Raw genomic sequence first — 21,178 nt, 5'->3', positions numbered from 1 at the left:
GGCTATAACAGATCGCCAAAAGATCATGACCACATCCGACGTACCAAGAAGTCATGCTGTGACCTCCAGATTCGACCGGATATGATACACTGGACACCAAGAGCGAAGTTCTTGGACAACACTCATAACAAGAGTGAGCTCATTCACCTCCTCTCTTCAACATTCAGAAAAATTCACATCACCGTGGAGCAGAGTGACAATGATGCTGACACTTCGATTGTGAGAGAGGCATTGGCTGCTGCTACAGATGGCTTTGTTGAGGTCAGTAACATTTGTGTAGGTATTTTACTTGCATTAGCTATGACTACTTTAAAAGAAGAGTTTTGACTATTTTTATATATTTTCACATAGTTGAACATGCATTGCATATCTTCTTCTATTTTCAGTTGCGGGCAGAAGACGCAGACGTGCTGGCAATGCTGGTGCACCATAGCTCAAGCACCAACCACCCACTCTTCTTAACCACAAGGGCTCTTATGATGTCAAGAGGATCCGAGAAGCTCTCTCAGATAGAAAGAGACGCTACCTGCTCTTTTGTCACGCCTTCACTGGGTGTGATACGGTTTCTGCTATCGCTGGCCATGGGAAAACAACTCTGTTTGACAGGTAATAATAATAATATTATATCATAATGAAATATTTGTATATTGAAATATCTGAAACAAACCTTGAAGTGCATTCTTTTACAGGTTTTGTGCAGGGGACATCGACGAACATATGGACATCTTCCTTGACATACACGCTACCAAGGATGCAGTGATTCAGGCTGGTACTAGGATCTTCCAGTACATTCACCATGGGCCAGGTACTACTCTGGGTGCAATTCGATGCAACATGTTCTCGGGAAAGGCAGCGGCTGGGCTGATCAAACCAGAAACTCTACCTCCAACAGAGGGTGCAGCTGCACAGCATTCTCTCCGTGCCTACCTACAGACCCGGGACTGGATCCTTCTACAGAGCATGTCTCTGGACCCCAGTGACTATGGATGGACATTAGGTGTTCATGGTTATGAGCCAGTTCCAACCTTAGACCCCTTAGCTCCCGACGAGCTACTCCAGTTCACAAGCTGCAATTGTAATGGAGATTGCAGCAACCGGCGATGCAGCTGCAAGAAAAATGCTGTCAAGTGCATCTCAGCATGTGGAGTTTGTAAAGGCATTACATGCAAGAATGGTATTCATGATGTTGTTGAAGAAGACTCAGACATTGACTCCTGAAGCATTTGACCTATGGTGGATCAGTATTTGCTCTGAGTATTATGCAGCTAATTTAAATAAATGTATATGTAAATGGTAAGGGGCGTGGCAGTTTCTCTACCAGGAAGTGGTCTTGGTGACAAATAAATGCTTGCAATCAACTCAGAATCATGAAAAATGCCTAGTTTGACCCCTCAAAAGTTACTCAAGTCCAATTTAAGCATTTTCGAATTTTCGAAAATCGGTTATCGGTACCCCAACTTTGAGCAGTTTTTTATGAGGTTTCCCACAGGAGTTGAATTTCAACCTTTTAGTACATGTTATTACACACCTTTAGAAACACATTGGTGAAGAAATGTTTTGGTAACGATTTACTTCGCAGATTTTCATGTTTCCCTTACTATTTGCATTATTTTCAAAGTGAACATGTTACCTTGATTATTGCATTTCATCACCATTGTAATTAAATATTGTGACGTTCAGATTTTGTGCACGGTTTAATTTGATTGACATGTCTAGAGTATTGAATATGATTGGGCACAATGAGCACAGTTTTGGCACCCCTGCTATTTTTGGGGCTACAAACCTGCACTTAACAGAGGCCAGCAAATGCTGGTAATATTCTTCTAGAATAAAAATGTAAAACATATCTTCTAAAATTACAGAAAAGTACTAATCCTTGAAACATTACAGTAATGAGAGTACTTTGTAGAGTAATATGTTACTTTCCACCTCTGGTCTAGAATTACCATTGAACTTGTAGAAGGCTGAGAAAGGCTGTCCATAGCTAACTTCTGTGTGTGCATACTGTATGTGCGCACGTGGGTTCATACGTGTGTGCAATCTGACTGCACTAATATCATCCTATTCTGCTGACAACATCATGCTGACAACATCAACATATTTATTTCACAGACTGTGTCATCACATTGGATACAAATTGACTGTGCAATTATCTAGAATTACCTGCAAGGTCCATTATCAAGAGTGAAACTATCCGTTTACACACACACAATCACTTTTCCATCCCTACACAGAGAGAACAATGGTATGATTTAGTGCTTACAAACAGGGAATCAATACACTGCAATGAAATGTTTCACAAATAACATTCTGACTATGCTCTACTGCTGGCTCTCATTGTTCGTAGCTCTGATGACACATAATGACAGGCTTATGATATCAGTCTATGAAGCCAGTGTATGGATTACTTGTACTGTAGGAGGTAATAACATTGACGTGTGTGAACAGTCTATGAACCAGCCAAGGCTACAGTACCTCAGCTGTAGTACTCTTAGAGGGAGACAGAAAGAGTAGGGGAGGGGAGGGTGGAGGGAGACGGAGAGAGAAAGAAGGTGGGGTGGATAACATTGTCCATGATCATTCCTGACCTTGAGACATCATAAATAAGTGAGTAGATCTGTTGGCCACATACACAGTTATTCATGCCATTAACTTCTATTACTCTGATTAAGAATTTAATACATCCAAATCCATTTGGCTCTGCAAGAGGACACACACACACACACACACACACACACACACACAGCTGTAATTTCAGTGGTTTATTGACAGGAAAAGGTTCTTTCTCTGAGAGAAATGAAGAGCTGAGGCGACCATGTGACTGCATAAACAACCCTGCTGCATCTCTCTTCCTTTCCTTCCTTGCCCTCTTACTCTCACCTTTTCAATCACACTTGCCATCCCTGACTTTTCAGTCTTTTCACTCACTCTCTCTGTTTATTATTTGCCTGTTTTATTTCATGTGGTTTCCTCTAGAGAGTGAGAGAGAGAGAGAGAGCCAGAGAGGGAAAGAGAGTGAAAGAGGGCGAGAGAGAGAAACTTCACTACCATGGGCATTTTAGAAAACAACATTGTTATTAACATTGCAGCAAACTAAACCAAGCCCTGTACCTGCTTTACGCACCAGTCAAACCCACAGTGTGGACTCTCCTCGGACACTACATATCCTATCATAAGCAATAGTGATAGGGTATTAGGATATGTACTATATGTACAGACAGTTACGAAATGATAAACTGTACAGTATGTCTCCCGATCCCTTTGGATTTGAAATATCGGAGCTGAAGCGGGTTTATGTAAGTTATTATACGCAATAGTGATAGGACATTAGGTGTTTTAATGGCCATGACAACATAAACGGAGCCCCCCCGATTGACATCAAACGGACCAGGGGGTAGAGGACCAGGGGGTAGAGGACCAGGGGGTAGAGGACTAGGGGGTAGAGGACCAGGGGGTAGAGGACCAGGGGGTAGAGGACCAGGGGGTAGAGGACTAGGGGGTAGAGGACCAGGGGGTAGAGGACCAGGGGGTAGAGGACCAGGGGGTAGAGGACTAGGGGGTAGAGGACCAGGGGGTAGAGGACCAGGGGGTAGAGGACCAGGGGGTAGAGGACTAGGGGGTAGAGGACTAGGGGGTAGAGGACCAGGGAGTAGAGGACCAGGGGGTAGAGGACCAGGGGGTAGAGGACCAGGGGGTAGAGGACCAGGGGGTAGAGGACTAGGGGGTAGAGGACCAGGGGGTAGAGGACCAGGGGGTAGAGGACCAGGGGGTAGAGGACTAGGGGGTAGAGGACCAGGGGGTAGAGGACCAGGGGGTAGAGGACCAGGGGGTAGAGGACCAGGGGGTAGAGGACCAGGGGGTAGAGGACTAGGGGGTAGAGGACCAGGGGGTAGAGGAGGCTGAAAAGCCAGAGATGGGCACACCACTGGTGCGCACTGCGAAAACCCTGCAGCCGGCTATTGTGAACACTTTGCTACATGCCTCTAAAACAACAAATTAAGTACCGTAGTATTCAGTTGGAATTATATTTATCACTACTTTGGCTGATGTGATGTGGGTTTGTTTGCTATAGTTAACTAGCCATCTCCGTAACATTAGCGGAGCCAATTAATGTGAAATTAGTATTTTTACTACGCTAGCCAAACAAGTGTTAGCTTGTTAGCTAGCTAGCTAGCTTTGTTAGAGATATAATATATTTGAGAAAAGGCAAATGCTTTTGTAATGAACTGTAATGTTGTGTGGAATAAAAACATATTCACAAACTGCACATCACTCATATTTAGCAGCTTGATGTATGGATGCTGTATACTGGAGAACGTTGCTGACTTGTAGATTTTCTGTAGAATAATACTGTGGATTGAAATTATTTCACTACCATACATCTTTCTGTGCAATATGTGTATACAAGATGACTTCAACAAGTACAGTACTACATCTTCATGAGAGTCTATGTGAGTGGAAAGCATGCAAGCCCACATTATTGCCCACATCTCTGACCTGAAATGTCTTACAGAATGATGTGTGAGGTTCTGAGATGAGACTGTGGGCCCTATTATGCACTTCATAAGTCTTAAGCAATAAGACGAGGCGGTAGATCTAAACTTAAGACGTGGAGGCGTGGTCAAGGCCACTTTGCTATTATGCGTGAGGTAGTGGGCGCCTAAAACCCGGCGCTAAGCCCAGAAATTAGTCATGGGTGTGTTTTGGGCGTCTTCTCAATCAACCCAATCAGCGTGCCAGGTGCCATTCCCTTTAAGAACCGGCTGCGTTTAGTCATTAGCGCTATGCTATTATGGAAGTCTTAAGAAGGAGGTCAGCGCGCTTCTCTGCAGAAGAAAGTAACAAGCTCGTGCATGAGGTCAAGGCTCGTCAGTTCGCAATCTTTGGAACGGCGCGAAATCCTCCCCGAGCCGAGGTGGTGAAACAGGCGTGGGAAGAAGTAGCAGCGGCCGTGTTTGAAAACGTGCATGAAGTCTAGCGCCTAAGAACTTTTCAAACCACTTCTTAGCGCTAGGCGCAAACTCAGATCGCATAATAGCAGGGGCGCCTAGCGCACTTCATTAACATATGAACACTCCCACAATGAGTAATATATGCACGGGAGTCTTACGTCTTATGTGTGGGCGCCTAGGGACACCTGCATAATAGCAGTAGCGCGTATGAAGCGCATAATAAGGGTGGCGGTAGGTCTTAACCTGGCGGTGCGTCTTAATTAAGACTTAAGACGGCAAGTTAAGAAGTGCATAATAGGGCCCTGTGAGTCACTTCAGGTATTTGTCATTGTCATTGTATAAGCAATTCTATTTTATCAACATAGTAGTATTTCCTAAAAACGGTGTGTTGGTAACAGTGGGCAATCATTTTAAACGTAGTCTTCTATTTTTATGACAGCTTTGATGCCCAGATGGAATGGGAAGGAACTGCACCAAAGTCCCACTAGATGTGTTATGGACTATAATGATGAATGCATACACACAGACACAACATTATTATTTGTTACTATTCTATTATTGTATTGTACTACCTTGCCTTGTTGTTTCCTTTTGCCCTTTTTTCAATTTCCATTTAGTTTTCTCTTGCTGCTGCAATATCGACTGAAACTGAAGCCATAACAATTTTACTCTCTTGTACTTGTATAATGGGCTGTAATAAATGTTTGGCACACATGGCAATAAAAATGCATAAATCTTGAGTTATTATTTAACAATTTAAACATTTCAGCCCTGCAAGTTTGTTTCCTGAGGGTTAGCTGACAACCCCACTGACAGATGACAGGTAGATAATGACAGGTATTGTAATGGGGGAGTGGTTGTCCTGGGGGAGTGGTTGTCCTGGGGGAGTGGTTTGGGGGCGGAGTTAACCAGCTATTGTTTCCACCCCATTACCTGTCTCTGAAAAGTGTCTGTGAAAACTTTGAGCCTGAATTTCTCTGTTTGTTGATTTGGGGGGTATCAACATCCAAATATGCATATCTTATTCAACTTGTTTCAGATTCCAACGTATGACACATAATTTTAAAGCTTACATTCTGCCCTTTCTGGAAAATTGAAAAATGACCTTGCCCATCTTGCAGACTAAAACATCAGATCCTGTGTGTACGTGTAATTTACCTTACAGTTATGAATGCTCTCAGACTTGTATTCCACCTGTATGTAGGCTACAGTAGCCTATGTGTGTCTGATGATAAAGGGAATGGGATACATGTTCAGGGAGACGAACCAAGTCTCCCTGATTACAGTTATTTGGAACACTTTTGTGCATAACTCAATTGTGTATTATAACCCAAAAGAAGCATACATATTCGTTTTGATGTGGTTTACATGGTGGAGCACCAGAGCCGACGGATGTTTCTATGGATTCTACTGACGCATTCACGTAAAAGCGCATAACCACTGAGTCGATTTTGTGTCCACTTATTTTTTTTTTTTTACTTTTACTGCAAATGACTGGTGTATAGACCTTCTTGCTTGCTGTATAATTACATGTCATTATTGCTTCAGATTTGTGTTCTGTTTTACGTATTATCAAACATTAGTACTTCACATTAGACTGCAGATTATTTTGACAACGGGCTATGTACAGTTACACCAATTATGCCAATTATGTTATATTCAATAATGTAAGCTCTTACAAATTCAAAATGTGGTATTTTAATGATGTCCTGACTAAACACAATCAATGCATATTTTTAAATATGTTATACTGTTATACTAATGTCAACAAATGGACGTCTCCAGACATCACTAGTAATGAGGGCCTGAGGCCTCTAGTGTTAAAACAGCAATACTATAACAACTGTTGTACAGTACAATGTCAGTTTGGTTCGTTGTGGACTGTTGCACAATTGTGACTCTCTCCTCCCACATGAGTCTCTTATTTCACCCATCCTGACCAATGAGTGACGTTTAAAAGGGCATAAGTGGGCAGGGATGACAAATGACAGGGTATTGCAATGCCAACTCAAGGTCATCCTGTGTGTGTGTGTGTGTGTGTGTGTGTGTGTGTGTGTGTGTGTGTGTGTGTATGAGTATGTGTGTGTGTGTGTGTGTGTGTGTGTGTGTGCGTGTAAGAAAAGATGTGTGTGGGGGAGCATTGTCAGTACCTAACATGTATGCACGCATGCACACACAGACACACACACACACACACACACACACACACACACACACACACATTGAATTAGCCATCTAGTATTTCTGCTACAGCCTGTTAGTAGCTAGAAGATACAGCGAGAGAAATAAGGGAAAGGATACCAGGAAGAGAAAGAAACAACAGAAGAAAATGAGAGGGAGGGATGAGAGAGAGGGAGAGGAGGCTGAATAAAAGTGTGCGTGAGATGCTTTTTCTCTCAGACCGCAGTGATCACTGCAGCAGGGAAACTGCGACTGACACTGAATACCAATGCCTTTTTATCTATACAATACACACACGCCCATGCGCACGCACACACATGCACACACAGACTAAACGTCTCTCAGATCATTAGTTTGAATTACCTTCAAAGAGGGATGCTTACAGAGAATACTGGATTGGAAGTGACAGTGTCAGTTGAGTAAAATAGGTAAATAGGTAATCTGATTTATCATCAGATTATCAAAGTATGGTGTGATTAATATTACTCACATTCGCACAAACTTCTGTGTATCTCTCTGTGTGTGTACAGTATGTGTGAGAGAAATAGATAGAAGGAGTGAGATGATTGATGATTGTGTGTGTGTGTGTGTGTGTGTGTGTGTGTGTGTGTGTGTGTGCGTGCGTGCATGTGTGTAGAAGACAGTACAGGGAGGAAAATGTAAATGTAAAAATAAGTTATATCTTTGCATTCGATCAAATTTCAGGACCCTCCTTTCATGACTTTTCCTAGATATGTGCGTTCTACCACCCAGTATCCTTACATTTTCAAAATCACATCATGATAAGCTAGTATAAAGCTATTTTGCAGTTTTTCTGTGTAGGAGGCAGGCTAATTTACACTAGTTTTGTGTGTATAAAGACTATGGTCATTTGACCCACGAGGCGGCTCTTATAATAGGCACGGCTGTTCTAGTGTTAATGCCCAAATGCTTACCATAATGGAACAAAAACTGAAGAGGTAGAGAAAAACCGGCGTCCCTAATGACCTAAACCCTTATAACTCTCTCCTCCTCAACTACACCTCCTCTGCATCAGCTGCTAAAGTGTCCTACTAACATTCCAAAATACAATCCTCTGCCTCTAACCCCAAGAAATTGTTCTCCACATTTTCCACACTCCGAGCCTTCGCATGAATGTAGGCAGTGTGGCTCAGATGCCTGTAATAACTCTGCATAACCAGTAAGTAATGTGCGTATGTCAAGTCAATACCTGACGTAGAGCTACGATCGTTTCCACGGTCAAATTGACTCACGTTGAAATGTTATAAATCACTACTTTGACGTGCTTTTCTACGTACGACACGGGTAAGATCAAATTGGATCCAAAGCACTTTCTATAAATCAGGCCCCGGACCTCTGCAGCTCATACAGAATGCTGCCTCCCATCTAGTATTCAACCTCCCCAAATTCTCTCATGTTACCCCCCTCCTTCGCACCCTTCACTGGCTCCTGATAGCAGCTCGCATCAGATTCAGGCGATCCTTGCCTACCGGGTGGCAAAGGAAACAGCCCCTGCCTACCTGCAAGCAATGGTCACCCCCCAAACATCAGCCCGTTCATTCCGCTCTTCCACCACTGCTGGCTGACTGGCTCCACCACCTCTATGCCGATGTGGCAGTGGCGCTACCCAGTCACGTCTCTTCACTACACTGGCTCCCCGCTGGTGGAACGAGCTTCCCACGGCTGTCAGAAGTGTAGAGTCACTCCCCGTCTACGCCATAGACTGAAGACCCATCTCTTCAGGCTACACCTTAACTGTCCCTCCTGAGACGTCTACTACCCCCCTATACTGTTTCCCCAGTGTCAAAATCAAAAATAAATTCTTCCTTCTTCTAGCACGACAACTGCCAATGGCCCCAGGCTTGAGCATAGATGACTTTTTCCTGCTATGATTGTTGGATAGATGATTCACTTTCTTAGTCAAATGTATTTGTTGTAAGTCGCTTAGGATAAAGGCGTCTGCTAAATGCCAAAAATGTAAATGTAAAAAATGTGTGTGTTTACGCGCATCCTGAGAATGTGTGCTGTGTATGTGCACGCTTGCATGTGTATGTATGTGTGTCTCAGTGTGTGTTTAAACTGACAGCTGACCATGTATTCCTACTTAAATGTTTGCAGGAAAAGTACTATACAAATACAAGTTATTATTATTATTATTATTATTATTATTATTATTATTATTATTATTATTATTAGTATTACTTAATGTCTCCATTAGCCTGTCAGAAAATCTCCCTCCTGAAAAGCAAATCATTAACCAGGTATGTAAATAGACTGACTTATATAGCACCTTATTCAAAAGTGCTTTACAATGGCCTCTCATTCACCCATTCACACACACATTCAGAGACCAATGGCAGCAAGCTACCATGCAAGGTGCCAGCCGGCTCATTGGGAGCAATTTGGGGTTCAGTGTCTTGCCCAAGGACACCTCGACATGTGGCCAGTCGGGGTTCAAACCGCCAATCTGCCGACCTTGCGATCATTAGACACCGGCTCTACCTCCTGCGCCACAGCCGCCCCATAATGTGAGTGTGTTAGTGTGCATGTTAGAGAGTATGCATTTAGAAGTATGCACAGTATTTTCCATTAGTCTGTCAAAAAACCTTGAGTAACCAGTGCCAGTACCCAGGGGGTATTCCATCAACGTCGCTAAACTAAAATCCGGGCTCATGAGACTTATCAAAATATGCCTGGATTTTCCTTTAGTGAAGTTGATGGAATATCACCCAGGTTCAGGCCTGTGTAGAGCTTGTGCGTGTGCGTGTGTGTGCATGTGCATTACACCACCATACCATAACTCCTAGAGTGCACTGAAAAGTGTCCACTGAAAGCACATCTCTATTGCAAATTCAAAACTCAAATCGCCCCCCAAAATTAAAAATGTAAAACCTAAAAACAATTTCTTGTTAGATTTGCTCCCTAACGGTCTGTTGACATGAATATTTCACTAAACTGCATTCTGAGGTTATAAATAATCAAATGTTATATTCTTATAAATATTCTAAAAATAAAGCTGGACTTCTCTACCCTGGTGGAGCATTAAAGTTGAATGTACATGTTAGAAATAGCTGGGTTGGAGAACTGGCTATAGAGCGCAGATTGAACAGGACATTGTGACAATTCACACTCCGCACCTAGAGAAGTGGGCAGTTGAGGCCAGGGCGGAAGTGGTGATGTAAAAATGTACAACTGGGGAGCTTAGGTGGCGTAATGGATTAAGCGTTGACCATGTAACCGCGGGGATCCCGGTTCGATTCTGGCCGGGGACATATCCTGCATGTCATCCCTTCTCTCTCTCTTCACAGCAGTAGTGTGTCAATTGGACTTTATTCGAAGGTATTTCACCATGGCCGAACAGCCACCAAAGGGCATCGTTGAGCAATTCTAATGGAGAGGCAATGCCCCATTTTCGATATGAATTAATTTGATATTTTAATTCCATTTTAATGATTATAATGAATGTTTTTGACTTCATGTTATTCAACGTTGAGCCCTAGACATTTGAACAACGTCATTGTCATGTTTATTTGATTCTTTAGCCGCCCAAGGACAGTCATTGAGGTTTATAGATGGGGCTAAAGCTTGCCTTCAGGCTGACTTTCAGACGTGTTCGTTAGCCAAGCTCTTTTTGGTTCTGAGCAGCATGTTGAATGTGTTATCACATTAATTACATTCATTGATTTGTCGGGGAAGATGCCAATGAAGATTGGCCTATTCAATGGACTAAATAAAAATGGATTATCCTTGCTGCCCATATCAGAGGTAGAGAGACTGCAAGTGTGTGATGACTACAACATAGTATGAGAGTAGATAATTATATTTTAAAAACAGTCAGTTGGTCCACGTTATCAGATGACTTAATCTGCCTGTAATTAATGAGCTGATCTCCTATATAACCACCCTATGGTGGCTTTTAGCAGCACTACACACATCTTCACAACTGTGTCTGCTGCAGCAGTGTAATTGAGGTAGACCACCATTGGCCATATGACCCTTTTACACACTGACCTACTGTACTCTTCAGTTCAAGTCAAAACATATATTTTGCCTAGTTTACTAGTTCTTAACAAACACCAAACCACCAGGCTTTCACCATGGCCATATGAAGGCCAATCCAGAGGCTGAAGTGTGTGTGTGGTGTGTGTGTGTGTGTGTGTGTGTGTGTGTGTGTGTGTGTATGTGTGTGTGTGTGTGTGTGTGTGTGTGGTGTGTGATGTGTGTGTGTGTGTATGTGTGTGTGTGTGTGTGTGTGTGTGTGTGGTGTATGTGTGTGTGTGTGTGTGTGTGTGTGTGTGTGAGAGAGACACACACACACACACTTATGATTAGGGTTAGACTGACTCACCGTGGTGAGATGTCGCAGCCTTGTTGCATGAACGCCCCCAGTGAGAACCAGAGGGAGTTGAAGATTCCAAACTCGTTGGGCGGCTGGTCCGTGGGACCGGGCTCAGGGGCGCCCTCCTCTGGTTCTTCTGCATGCCACTCATACGGACTGAAACGACTCACCTGGGATGGAGGGAGCAGAGGAGGAGAGGATCATGGGTGGGTAGGGTCGTGGAGTTTTTTAAACATGTATTGTATTTTCATACAGAGTGTAACAGTCGTTTTCCCGTGGGGTTGTTGAGAGTCTGGTGGTTCTGTTTATAATAATAATAATAATAATAATAATAATAATAATAATAATAATATTAATATTAATAATAATAATACATTAGACTTATATAGCACTTTTCTAGACACTCAAAGACGCTTTAAAAACTGAAAAGATCGAGTAGTAAAATAAAAAGAAACCAAAAAATAAATAAAATAAAGTATAGGGGTCTAATTCATTTTTAGATGACTAAATCTAAATCTAAGTGTCTATGTTGGACAATCTACTCTGTATACTACAAGCAGCGCCAGCGTCCTCTCTCGACCCGCATTTTTTGAAAAGTGAAAAGTCTTACGAGTATGACCAATGTAATGTTAGCTAGCTACCTCTAAACATGGATTTGGCTGGGCATAAATTCATTAATTTGAGGTGGTAAACACAGTCTGTCTATCTTATCTGTCTAGTTAACTTATTAATGAGAAAGCCTTGCTTCAGGGCCTTGTGTTTATGGACAGTGATGGAACGCAGACTCGTTATCAATGTTGTGACTATGTTGACAGTATACCCAGTGTACAATGTGAAAGTGGGTGTGTGAGTCTTTGAGCAGCTCAACTGAGAGGCTGATCGGACTCCCCCCAACTCGAGTTGTTAAAAGACCATTTCCTTTCAAAAATATTACACCTAGATTTAAAGCAAGTTCCTGTCTTGAGTCTCAGTATTAATCCACAACAGTAGGACACCCCAGTCCAGGAGAGCTACAGTACATGGTGGGCGCATGTTTTAGTTCCTGCCAAGCACTAACACACCTCCATTTACTAATCACCAGATTAGCACAAGCACATGCACATACACACATAGGCACACACACACACGCACACGCACACACACGCAGGCACACACACACACACACACACACGCACACACAGGCACACACACGCACACGCACACGCACACACACACACACACGCACACACACACACGCACACACGCACACACACACACACACACACACACACGCACACACACGCAGGCACACTCACCAGAAACAACACCACACTGACGCCAATGTACGCGAACACGATACACATCCAGATCTCGTAGGCCAGCGGGTCCAGGAAGGAGAACACCCCGGGTTTGGACTTCTGGGGCTTCTTGATCATGATGGAGATACCGAGACTCATAAAGGGCTTGGAGAAGTCGATCACCTCCTCTCTCACCAGGGTTATAGTTAACGGAGCTACCGCTATCGCTGCTTTCTACACAGAGAGAGAGAGAGAGATAGATGGACAGACATAAGAGAGAGTGAGAGATGGGCTGAGATCATGGGCTACGGTCATGTCCTCTTTATTGACAGAGAAGGTCGACACACCTGCTGTACAGAGCCATGGATCTGTGTCTTACCCCCCCCCCCCCCCCCCCCCTCTAGTCTATCCCATCTGGTAACAACACTTTATTGGTTTGGCAACATTGTCGGTCATTTAAATATCAGACTCATAATAGAATTTTAACTCAACACTGAGCAGGTCTGTGTGTGCGGGTACCAAAGTGAACACACTTATCAGACAGAGAGAGAGAGAGAGAGAGAGAGAGAGAGAGAGAGAGAGAGAGAGAGAGAGAGAGAGAGAGAGAGAGAGAGAGAGAGAGAGAGAGAAGGGGAGACAGAGAAGTAATTCATGGGCATGAGATAAATGCAGACAGAATACAAATCAGTCATCAAGGTTCCTCTGTTCAGTCCACGCTTGCACTCATGCACTCACACCCACAGCAATAATACATTTTTTGATGTGTGTTTACGGGAGACGGTTATGGTACGCAACAAGAAGAAACTGCATAATGTCAATTCAAGCATATGCTGTCTGACAGGAAGAGAAGAATAGCTAAAACAGAGAAAAGACTGAGAAGAAAGGAAGGAGACAGAGGAAGAAAGAACGGGAGAAGTCGGGCAAAATAAGTCAGAAGAGACAGGGAAAGAGATGGGGAGTGAAGATAGAGGTTGAAAGAGAATAACAAAGAAAAAAGAGAGAGGAATTTCGCTAGAGTGATAGAGAGGGTTAGAAAAAGGGTGAGAGACAATACATAGCGTTACAGTATGTCCTCTCTTTGCTCAAACACCACTCCGTTTGGACTCAAACTCAGAATGTTTGAAATGGTTCAAAGTAGATTTGTCATCTTGTGATTTTTGCTCAAATGTTATCTAGAGGTAGTTGCAGGAAACAGTCATGGATATAATAATAAATGAAACACTGCGTAGGAGACGCGACTATTAGAGGACGAGGACCACTGAGGTTAGTCACAAGTAGGAGACAAAGAAGGATTAGGTTCGATTTCGTGACGTTAGAATTATAAGGTTCTATCTCCATTTTTGGTCAAAATTACCAATTATTCAACTGCGGATGAAAAAACCCCCTCATCTAATGGACTGGAGGAAGTAACTAGATGTCGCCCTTGAGGAGCTGTAAACATCATCCATTTACCCATCCTATCACTGACTCATGCAGCTATCCATCCATCAGTTCATCCATCCATTCATTCACTTCATTCACCCCCCCCCTCCCATCCATCTATCCATCACATCTGTGTGTGAATGGGTGAATGAGAGGCCGTTGTAAAGCGCTTTGGAGCAGCTTTGGAGCAGCAAAAAAGGCGCTATATACAGTGGGGCAAAAAAGTATTTAGTCAGCCACCAATTGTGCAAGTTCTCCCACTTAAAAAGATGAGAGAGGCCTGTCATTTTCATCATAGGTACACTTCAACTATGAGAGACAAAATTAGAAAAGAAAATCCAGAAAATCACATTGTCTGATTTTTAAAGAATTTATTTGCAAATTATGGTGGAAAATAAGTATTTGGTCAATAACAAAAGTTCATCTCAATACTTTGTTATATACCCTTTGTTGGCAATGACAGAGGTCAAACGTTTTCTGTAAGTCTTCACAAGGTTTTCACACACTGTTGCTGGTATTTTGGCCCATTCCTCCATGCTGATCTCCTCTAGAGCAGTGATGTTTTGGGGCTGTCGCTGGGGAACACAGACTTTCAACTCCCTCCAAAGATTTTCTATGGGGTTGAGATCTGGAGACTGGCTAGGCCACTCCAGGACCTTGAAATGCTTCTTACGAAGCCACTCCTTCGTTGCCCGGGCGGTGTGTTTGTGATCATTGTCATGCTGAAAGACCCAGCCACGTTTCATCTTTAATGCCCTTGCTGATGGAAGGAGGTTTTCACTCAAAATATCACAATACATGGCCCCATTCATCATACACGGATCAGTCGTCCTGGTCCCTTTGCAGAAAAACAGCCCCAAAGCATGATGTTTCCACCCCAATGCTTCACAGTAGGTATGGTGTTCTTTGGATGCAACTCAGCATTCTTTCTCCTCCAAACACGACGAGTTGAGTTTTTACCAAAAAGTTCTATTTTGGTTTCATCTGACCATATGACATTCTCCCAATCCTCTTCTGGATCATCCAAATGCTCTCTAGCAAACTTCAGACGGGCCTGGACATGTACTGGCTTAAGCAGGGGGACACGTCTGGCACTGCAGTATTTGAGTCCCTGGCGGCGTAGTGTGTTACTGATGGTAGCCTTTGTTACTTTGGTCCCAGCTCTCTGCAGGTCATTCACTAGGTCCCCCCGTGTGGTTCTGTGATTTTTGCTCACCGTTCACTTGTGATAATTTTGACCCCACAGGGTGAGATCTTGCGTGGAGCCCCAGATCGAGGGAGATTATCAGTGGTCTTATATGTCTTCCATTTTCTAATAATTGCTCCCACAGTTGATTTCTTCACACCAAGCTGCTTACCTATTGCAGATTCAGTCTTCCCAGCCTGGTGCAGGTCTACAATTGTGTTTCTGGTGTCCTTTGACAGCTCTTTGGTCTTGGCCATAGTGGAGTTTGGAGTGTGACTGTTTGAGGTTGTGGACAGGTGTCTTTTATGCTAATAACGAGTTCAAACAGGTGCCATTAATACAGGTAACAAGTGGAGGACAGAGGATCCTCTTAAAGAAGAAGTTACAGGTCTGTGAGAGCCCGAAATCTTGCTTGTTTGTAGGTGACCAAATACTTATTTTACAGAGGAATTGACCAATTAATTCATTAAAAATCAGACAATGTGATTTCCTGGATTCTTTCCCCCCATTCTGTCTCTCATAGTTGAAGTGTACCTATGATGAAAATTACAGGCCTCTCTCATCTTTTTAAGTGGGAGAACCTGCACAATTGGTGGCTGACTAAATACTTTTTTGCCCACTGTAAGTGCAGTCCATTTACCATTTCGTGAGCTTAGAATTATACGCTTCTATCTCCGTTTAGGGTAGTTCCGAGATATTGAGCTTCAAAGTTTTTACATTCCATTATGTTTTGTGAGATGGAACCTTTGTATTTTATTAATTACTAACTAAAAAATGTCAACATTTAAAAAATAACACCACACAGGCAAACACCCAATGGATCAGATTATGTAGAAAACTCAATTTTGACCAAAAAAGGAGATAGAACCTTATAATTCAAACGTCCCGATTTACCATCCATCCATCTATCCATCCATCTCTCCCTCACTATCCATCTCCTTACCCCGTACACCAGCTCTCCGACCATGCCGTTCCAGATCTTAGTCTCTGGGTCCCTGGCTCCATATTTCCCATCAGGCACGATGGAGATCTTGTACTTAATGCCGATGTGTTTGGCGATCTCAGAGGCCAGGTCCACACAGTAGCCCTCGAACTGGTCGTTGCCTTCATACAGCTCCCAGTTCTTCTTTAACATCACATACGGACCCTCCTACAAACCAGGACAGAGGGGAGGCAAAAGCTTTTTGGAATGAACAACTACCAAAGCCTCCAGTGGCTCTCATGTTATAGCAGACAAGAGAGAATATAAAAAGCTGCGAAAAAGACCATTGAGAGGCGAGTAGTGTTCTTATACCCATAGGGGTACAACTGGTGCCAGATTTATGCCAGGTTTTTATCTCCTCTTGGAGAAGAAGCTAAATACACACATGAGCTACGAAGAACGAATGGAAAACAGAGAGGTCAAAAATAGAGATAGAGAGACAGAGATAGAGATAAAGAATAGCATTGAGCCCAAGGTTTGGACAGAGGAGGACTGAAGGCAGACATCCAGAACATTCTGTTCTTCTCTGACACAAAGACATGATTAACCTTCCCAGACACAGATTCTGCCTCATCCAAGACTAACATGCAGATTTACTATTGAAAATGTTATTTAGTTTAATCACTGTCTGGTAATTGTTAATTATGTAAACGAATGGGCAATACTATAGTTTAAATTCCCATGCAGTTAATTTAAGAGACTGTAATAAACAAATATCAAATCAAATCAACTTCCTTCAGAATGTTCATTTAAATTCAAAATGTTTTAGTTCAACAACGTGTATTGTCACAGAGCTTATCATAGACCACACATCAGACCATCTCCCAAAATGATATAGCAAATTTGAGTATTACTTGATTTTAATAACGTATTGATGCCCACACTTGCCCAAACGAATCTGATTGACTCAAGCACAGACCTTAGTGTTTTGGTATGAATTTGCATTAGTAAGCACAAACAAATACAATAAAATAAATCTAATAAAAGCAATGTCATCTTATTAAGGCAGAAACTACTCACAAGTTGTCAAAGTGTCAAAATAAAATGTTCTTACCTCATTATCATACAAACATTAGCATTACTGTGGGCTCTGACTTCACTGACTCAATATGAACCAGCAAAACAAAGCACTGTTTTTAACAGGCCTATCGTAACAAACATACGTTACACCTGTATTCTGTGGTAGGGTCACACTTAAAACAAATAGGGGAAAAAAGGGCGTAAAATAGGGAAAACAGTTTTAGGGCTAAGGGTTTGAAATCAGCATACTGTAGGTGACTCTGTGGACTGATTAGAACAGTTTAAGTATATGTGCATGTGTGCGTGCGATAGAGAGAGACAATAGATGGAAAGAATGAGATGTGCATTGGGTGGACACTTTTCAATGCACTCTGGGAGTTGGTATGATGGTGTAATGCACGTGCGCGCGCACACACACACACACACACACACACACACACACACACACACACACACACACACACACACACACAAAATGGGAATTCTGCCAACAGTGGCATTGCTTCATGTTGCCTCTTGATGGCTGGTTATCAGTGTGTCACAGACTCCTTTGTCGCAGTGTACCGGTATGTTCTATCAGTGTGTTTAGTCTTGGAGAAGGTGCATTTGGGTATATGGCAGGGGGTTGTTTGAAGGAGCGACATGCTGCTCTAATATTTAACGTGGTGTTAGAAGTAAGACGCTAGAGAGAGATGGAAAGTGTCGAAAGAACGAGGGGAGGAAAGAAAGGATAGAGGAGACTGGGAGAGCGAAATGAGAGAAGGGAGGGGAGAGAAAGAGAGGGAGGGAGAGGACAGGGAGAGGAGAGGCTTTGTAGAGGTGAATGTTTCAAGTAGAAAAATGAAACAGTAAACAGTCAATAGTCTGAACAAACAACAGTATACCAGTGATGCTGTATTCCACACACTATTAAATAACATTCAAACACATCTAGCAACTGTAATGAGCTGACTCTTATTGTTAAAGCACCCCACTCATTCCTCCTCTTTCGGAATATCAAATTCCGTATCATGTTCGTCACCTTCATTTTTATTGACTTTCCCCCTCCCACAAAACATTAAAAAGATACAAATCCCAAATCCCAGAAACATTTCAGTCCACTTTATGTGCTTCTAGCTCTGTTCTGTAGTGGTAGAAATCCAGAGGGAATGGAAGAAGCACACTTCTCCGATTGAGCAGAAAGCCATTCATAGCGTCTGTGAAACAGAGAGCCTTAGAGGCACGTCCATCTGTCTGTGAGTCCTCTCTCTTTCTCCTCAGTGATGTAGTCATGGCATTTAGAGAACCATAGAGAGCTCAGAGTCTCTGTGGCTCTGTCTGTCTCTCAGTCCTCCGGTCTGTCAGTCCTCAGTGTCGCAGCAATGGCTTCCTCATCAGTGGCTGCAAAGAGGAGGAGGTGGCTGAGGTAATATTAGCCATGGCCGACTAACGGGGTCAGAGTTCACCCAAACAAGAGAGAGAGAAGGGGGGTTACACATACTAACCAGTGGACAGCTTTTGATACGACACCCCCCTCCTCTCTCTTTCAACTCTGATAAGCAACGTCAAAAAAAAAAAAGCAATAGGACAGACAATATTGAACAGCATGATATCATCATAAGCTCAACACAATAATTATGGCATCCTCATGATGTTGACCTCAGACTTCCTCTTCCTCGTCCCTACCTGGCATTCATGTGTGTGATTCCCCCCATGGTCCACTCCTCTCTCCCACCTCTCTCTCTCTCTCTCTCTCTCTCTCTCTCTCTCTCTCTCTCTCTCTCTCTCCTATGGCTTGATACTGTAGTTAGTAGACACTCCAGCCTAGTCTGTCACATTGCCGGCTGTCACTCTCGGCTTTGACCACTAGAGGTGATGTGGACTTCCACTGCATTATTATGGGCTGCTTCTCATTCCAGAATACTGCTGTGTTGCCAGTTTGGCAAAATGACAAGAACATCAACTGAGGCTATGTAAAAGCAGGACTTGTTTTTTCTTTCTTTTTTCCACAGTTTCACTCGAAGGCTTTTGTGAGTCACTCCTGGTCATAGTGATAGCCAGTGTGATCGGTTTCTAGTATGAAAGCTCTGGGTCAAACCTGCCTTCCCATTGTATGCAACAGGCTTACTCTAAGCTTACTCTCCCCACCATCTTAACCTTTCCTATTCAGGCGGGGGGTGGGGGGGGTGGGGTAGCACAAAACGGATGTTAGAACCATGTGGGACAACCTCTACCTTGAGTGATTGAATGAGGAACTAAAGAGAGGAGCCGGGGAGGGCATTACCATGATGGTAGTCACAACCACTGTCCTGTTCTCCATCGACGTGCTCTCGTTGGACAAGAGCAGCTCGTTCTGGACCAAAACCAGCTTGTCAATATCGTTCCAGTAACCGATCTGAAAGAAGGGGGGAGGAGGGATCAGTGTGTGTATGCTTGGATCATTCAGACACCCCCCGCCCCTCCCCCCTGCCCCATCCATCACTCTCTTGTTCTGAGTGGTTCTCACCCGTCGTGGGCCGTTGCTCTTCAGTTCAAACACGTCCATGGTGTAGTTGATTCTGCGTCCGTAGTGATCAAACTGGATGTTTCCTGTCAGACCTTGGATCCGAACCTGGATACAGAACAGATCATACGTTAGAACCTGGATACAGAACAGATCATACTGTACGTTAGAACCTGGATACAGGACAGATCATACGTTAGAACCTGGATACAGGACAGATCATACGTTAGAACCTGGATACAGGACAGATCATACGTTAGAACCTGGATACAGGACAGATCATACGTTAGAACCTGGATACAGGACAGATCATACGTTAGAACCTGGATACAGGACAGATCATATGTTAGAACCTGGATACAGGACAGATCATACGTTAGAACCTGGATACAGGACAGATCATACGTTAGAACCTGGATACAGGACAGATCATACGTTAGAACCTGGATACAGGACAGATCATACGTTAGAACCTGGATACAGGACAGATCATATGTTAGAACCTGGATACAGGACAGATCATACGTTACAACCTGGATACAGGACAGATCATACGTTAGAACCTGGATACAGGACAGATCATACGTTAGAACCTGGATACAGGACAGATCATACGTTAGAACCTGGATACAGGACAGATCATACGTTAGAACCTGGATACAGGACAGATCATACGTTAGAACCTGGATACAGGACAGATCATACGTTAGAACCTGGATACAGAACAGATCAGATCATACGTTAGGTATCCAACTGCAGAGTCACTACCCTATCTTCCGTCGTAGACTGAAGACCCATCTCTTCAGGTTACACCGTAACTGCTCCTCCTGAGACATCTATACCTTAACTGCTCCTCCTGAGACATCTACACCTTAACTGCTCCTCCTGAGACATCTACTGCCCCCCCAGCACTGCGTCTCCTGAAGACACCCGCTTTTCCCCTTTACTGTGTCCCCTAAAAATGTCTATTGCCCCTCCTTGTACTGTTTCTCTGTTTCTCCAGTGTCTATATATTAAAGAAAAGCCTAGGTTTAAAAGAAGGTGATAGAAGAAGCTTTTTCCTTCTATCAATGGCCCCAGGCCTGAGCTGGATTACTCTTCCTGCTACGACTGGTGGATTGATGATTCACTTGCTTAGTCAAATGTATTGATTGTAAGTCGCTTTGGAATAAGGCGTCTGCTAAATGCCCAAAATGTAAATGTAATGTATCGGAGAAACTCTGCGTGTGTGTGTGTGTGTGTGTGTGCGTGCGTGTGTGTGTGTGTGTGTCTTTCTCTAACCTGTTTGAGTGTGCGTTCCATGTCTATTCCCTGGTTCCAGGGGGCTGCAGGGTTGG

At 43.3% G+C, this 21,178-nt stretch overlaps 1 protein-coding gene across 3 annotated transcripts in view; it reads right to left on the bottom strand.

Moving 5' to 3' along the window:
- The window catches only part of gria4a (glutamate receptor, ionotropic, AMPA 4a), a gene marked incomplete at both ends in the record, with an annotated part of 103,831 nt that overhangs the window by 24,956 nt on the left and 57,697 nt on the right, over positions 1-21,178 (bottom strand). For all 3 annotated transcript variants that reach the window (XM_080543278.1, XM_080543277.1, XM_080543279.1), the window contains 6 exons: positions 11,482-11,642; positions 12,768-12,983; positions 16,301-16,507; positions 19,623-19,733; positions 19,845-19,949; positions 21,123-21,178. The exon at positions 21,123-21,178 is cut by the window's right edge and continues 112 nt beyond it. In XM_080543278.1, the coding sequence (XP_080399404.1) occupies positions 11,482-11,642; positions 12,768-12,983; positions 16,301-16,507; positions 19,623-19,733; positions 19,845-19,949; positions 21,123-21,178 (856 nt within the window). The remainder of the gene's footprint in view (positions 1-11,481; positions 11,643-12,767; positions 12,984-16,300; positions 16,508-19,622; positions 19,734-19,844; positions 19,950-21,122) is intronic.

Source organism: Nansenia antarctica (assembly GCF_963989245.1).
Source record: "Nansenia antarctica genome assembly, chromosome: 12".
Classification (NCBI taxonomy): Eukaryota; Metazoa; Chordata; class Actinopteri; order Argentiniformes; family Microstomatidae; genus Nansenia; species Nansenia antarctica.
This window is presented reverse-complemented; position numbering and strand designations above follow the sequence as displayed.